At 40.6% G+C, this 3,153-nt stretch overlaps 1 protein-coding gene across 1 annotated transcript; it reads right to left on the bottom strand.

The window, feature by feature from the left end:
• Positions 1–397: 397 nt before the first annotated feature.
• LOC106122971 (RNA-directed DNA polymerase from mobile element jockey-like) lies at positions 398–3,083 on the bottom strand (the record flags this gene model as incomplete). The annotated part of the gene is made up of 2 exons (XM_013319117.1): positions 2,920–3,083; positions 398–2,048 (listed from the first exon to the last, which is right to left on the bottom strand). Coding segments are annotated over exons 1-2 (1,815 nt in total), but the record flags the coding sequence as incomplete, so codon positions are not given.
• Positions 3,084–3,153: the final 70 nt, after the last annotated feature.

Raw genomic sequence — 3,153 nt, 5'->3', positions numbered from 1 at the left:
AATTTTTTTGAGACCATGAGTAAACGTTCCTTAGGTCCTCATTGATTTTGGCAGCGGCTTCTTCTATCTTTTTGCTGTCGAAGGAGTAATACAGTTGAGTGTCGTCAGCGTAAAGGTGGTACTTGCAGTGTTTTATTTGTGTAGGTAAATCAGCTGTAAAAATTGTAAAAAGAGTTGGACTTAACAGCGAACCTTGAGGTACACCGCGTAGGATGGATTTAGAAGTGGAAGATCTCTTAAGACCGTCTTTGCTTTCAACTATAACGGATTGTTCTCTGCCGTTAAGAAATGAGTGAAACCATTGACATGTGTTTTTTGAGAAACGATAATGCTGCAGTTTAGATAGAAGCAATTTCGGCTCCAAACAGTCAAATGCTCGCGAATAGTCTAGTAGCACCATAATGGAGCTAAGCCCCATATCCGATGCCTCCGTCAGATCGTCTGTAACTTTTAGGAGTGCCGTTTCAGTGCCATGCGCTTTGCGAAAGCCTGATTGTAGCTTTGGCGTTATATTATTGTTCCCTAGGTACTTTAGAACTTGCACCAGCACTACTTTCTCTAGTACTTTCGATAATACCGGTAAGATTGAAATCGGGCGTAGATCTTTTAGCTCGACCACTGTACTTTTTTTTTGGATAGGTTTAACTAGCGCTTTCTTCCAGCTAGAGGGGAATGTGTTGGTTTCAATAGACTTATTCACCATCTTAGTTATTATAGGTAGTGTGACTTTCAATGTCAACTTTATCATGTCGATGCTTAAATCATCGTGTCCCACTGCCTTAGTTTTTATATTGTAGATAGTATTTTTTACTTCCTCCTCTGAGACTGGTTTTAACTTTAACTCATCGTGTTCTGATGCATCAATCAGGTTCATACTTCTTGCGTCGAGAATTGTCCCAGGACAAGGTGGTAGATTAAGGAAATGATCGTTAATTTTATCTGGGTCGCTTAGATGATCAGGAATCATGTTGGTCTTGGTGCTGTTTACCTGGGTGATTTTTTTAATATTTCTCCAAAGCGTAGCCGAGTCCTTTAAGTTGTTGTTAATGAAGCTATTAAAATAGGCTCTTCGCTCGCGTTCTATCGAGGCGGTCACTAAGTTCCTAAGATTACGATAGTAGTCTTTGGCGCTCTCTTTTTTCACTTTTAGTGCTCGCTGTAATGCTTGGTCTCGCAGCCTCATCATGAATCTTATCATATTTGTTATCCACGGTTTCGGCTTAACCCCGCAGATTATTTTACGAATTGGAGCGTGGATATCAAACAGTAGAAGCATATAACTATTAAATGTTTTGACCATTTGGTTGACATCTTGCAGGTCACCGATGGAGTCCCATGGTAAGCGGTTTAAATCAGCATTAAAAGAGTCAAAATTTATATGTAGTAATGGGCGCCTATATTTAATTTCTTTTTTAAACTTGGACTTTCTTATGTCAAAGTCTACAATAACCAAAGCATGATCACTTAGACAGTAGTTATGAATAATTTGCACATTTCGGCACTTCGACGCGTTGTCAGTGAGAACGAGATCTAGAATGGTCCCTGAGTGCTGCGTGATTCGCGTGGGTTCCTTAACTAGTTGTTCGAGGTTATGCTGATGGCAGAAGTGTAAAAGTTCTTGCGCTTTTGGATTTTTCGGACTTGCCATGTCTATATTAATATCGCCTAAAACACATGTAAGGTCACATCTTGCCAAGGAGTTGATAGACTCACTGAGGGCGTCTAGAGCGTCTTGAACTCCCACCGACTCCGGTCTATAGGCAGTGCCAACGGCCAAACTGGAGCCCTGCAATTGAACTTCAAGCCAGAATTGTTCAAGTTTAGATGTAGGATGTTTTTGTACCTTAGAAGTGATTCCTTGTCGAACATAGAAGCCCACACCTCCACCCTTTTTCCCTTGCCTTGCCTTGTGTAAGAATTTGTAACTCGGGATCGCGGGTGCCGCAGCCTCCTCACCCGGTTTGAGCCAGGTTTCGTTGAGGGCTACGATATCAGGCGAGTAGTTAAGAAGCGTTGCTGTTAGTTCATCTTGTCCAGTGTTTATGGACCTAATGTTTAATAGGCCTAATCTCAAAAAAGAGTTGTTAAAGATAGCCATAGCCATGTAGGATACGCGATAAAAATATATTGTTACGTAAATAACATTTAGGTTTTCCTAGTATTCTAGTGCATTTATAGATAAAGTTTTGTAATCCCGAGTTCAAGGAGACAGTAACTAAACTATGTTTTAACTCTTCTAGATTCGTTTTCAAATTTAAATTTGTAGTCTTGAATGTAGGTGGGACAAATATAACACAAGTTTTTACACTATTTTCATGATACCATTCAATGTATATGCTTTCTAAGCAAATGATAACGAAATATAATATCAACCATACTAAGTAATTGCGCGGCAGTGTGGTTAAGAGCAGTAAGGTACAAAAAATTGATGAAACCATTTTTTTAACAATTAAATTAGTTTTTAACGACCTAACAATTGTAATAAATTGTGTATTGAGAAGTGACATAACATTAAAAAATTTACAAAAGTCATCTAAGTATGACAATACAGTGGTATATAACGAAAACTTTAAAGGTATATTATAGTAGACTTTGGATAAGTAATAAATATAAAATAAATCGCTTGTGTCCTTAATTAGATAAATTACAAACAATAATATATAATCTATAAATACCGAATTAAACGAACTATGCTGAGAAGGAAATATGTAAAGATTTCTAAATGGGGCTAACTGTGATATCACTAAAAACCCTCACGATGTCTACATGGTCGCGAATCCTTATTGCCGTTTGGGTGTAATCACGTCTGACAAAAATTTTGCCATTCTTGGTCCACGCAAATTTCCATTTTAGGCGACGAGATTCCTCGCGTGCCCTGTAGAACAGCTGTTTATTGAGGCGCGTTAGCCGCTCGTTAACGTAGACGCGGCGCGGGGCGGCGGCCGGCACGATGCCAGCAGAGTCGAAGCCGCGCCGCACCCGCGCAGCGCGTAGCAGCTCGTCGCGAGCGCCGCGCTGCACCAAACGGACAACGAGTGCGCGCGGTCGCGCTGCTGTTGCGTCTTCTTCTTTACCCCGCTCATACTCAGCTACGATAGTTTTCCGACCCACTCGCTCAGCACTGACGATATCGCGTTCATCCAGGGTAACACC

The sequence above is a fragment of the Papilio xuthus genome, unplaced genomic scaffold (assembly GCF_000836235.2).
Source record: "Papilio xuthus unplaced genomic scaffold, Pxut_1.1 DF826650.1, whole genome shotgun sequence".
Lineage (NCBI taxonomy): Eukaryota > Metazoa > Arthropoda > Insecta > Lepidoptera > Papilionidae > Papilio > Papilio xuthus.
The sequence above is the reverse complement of the archived record's forward strand: the minus strand, read 5'-3'. Positions and strand labels throughout refer to the sequence as shown.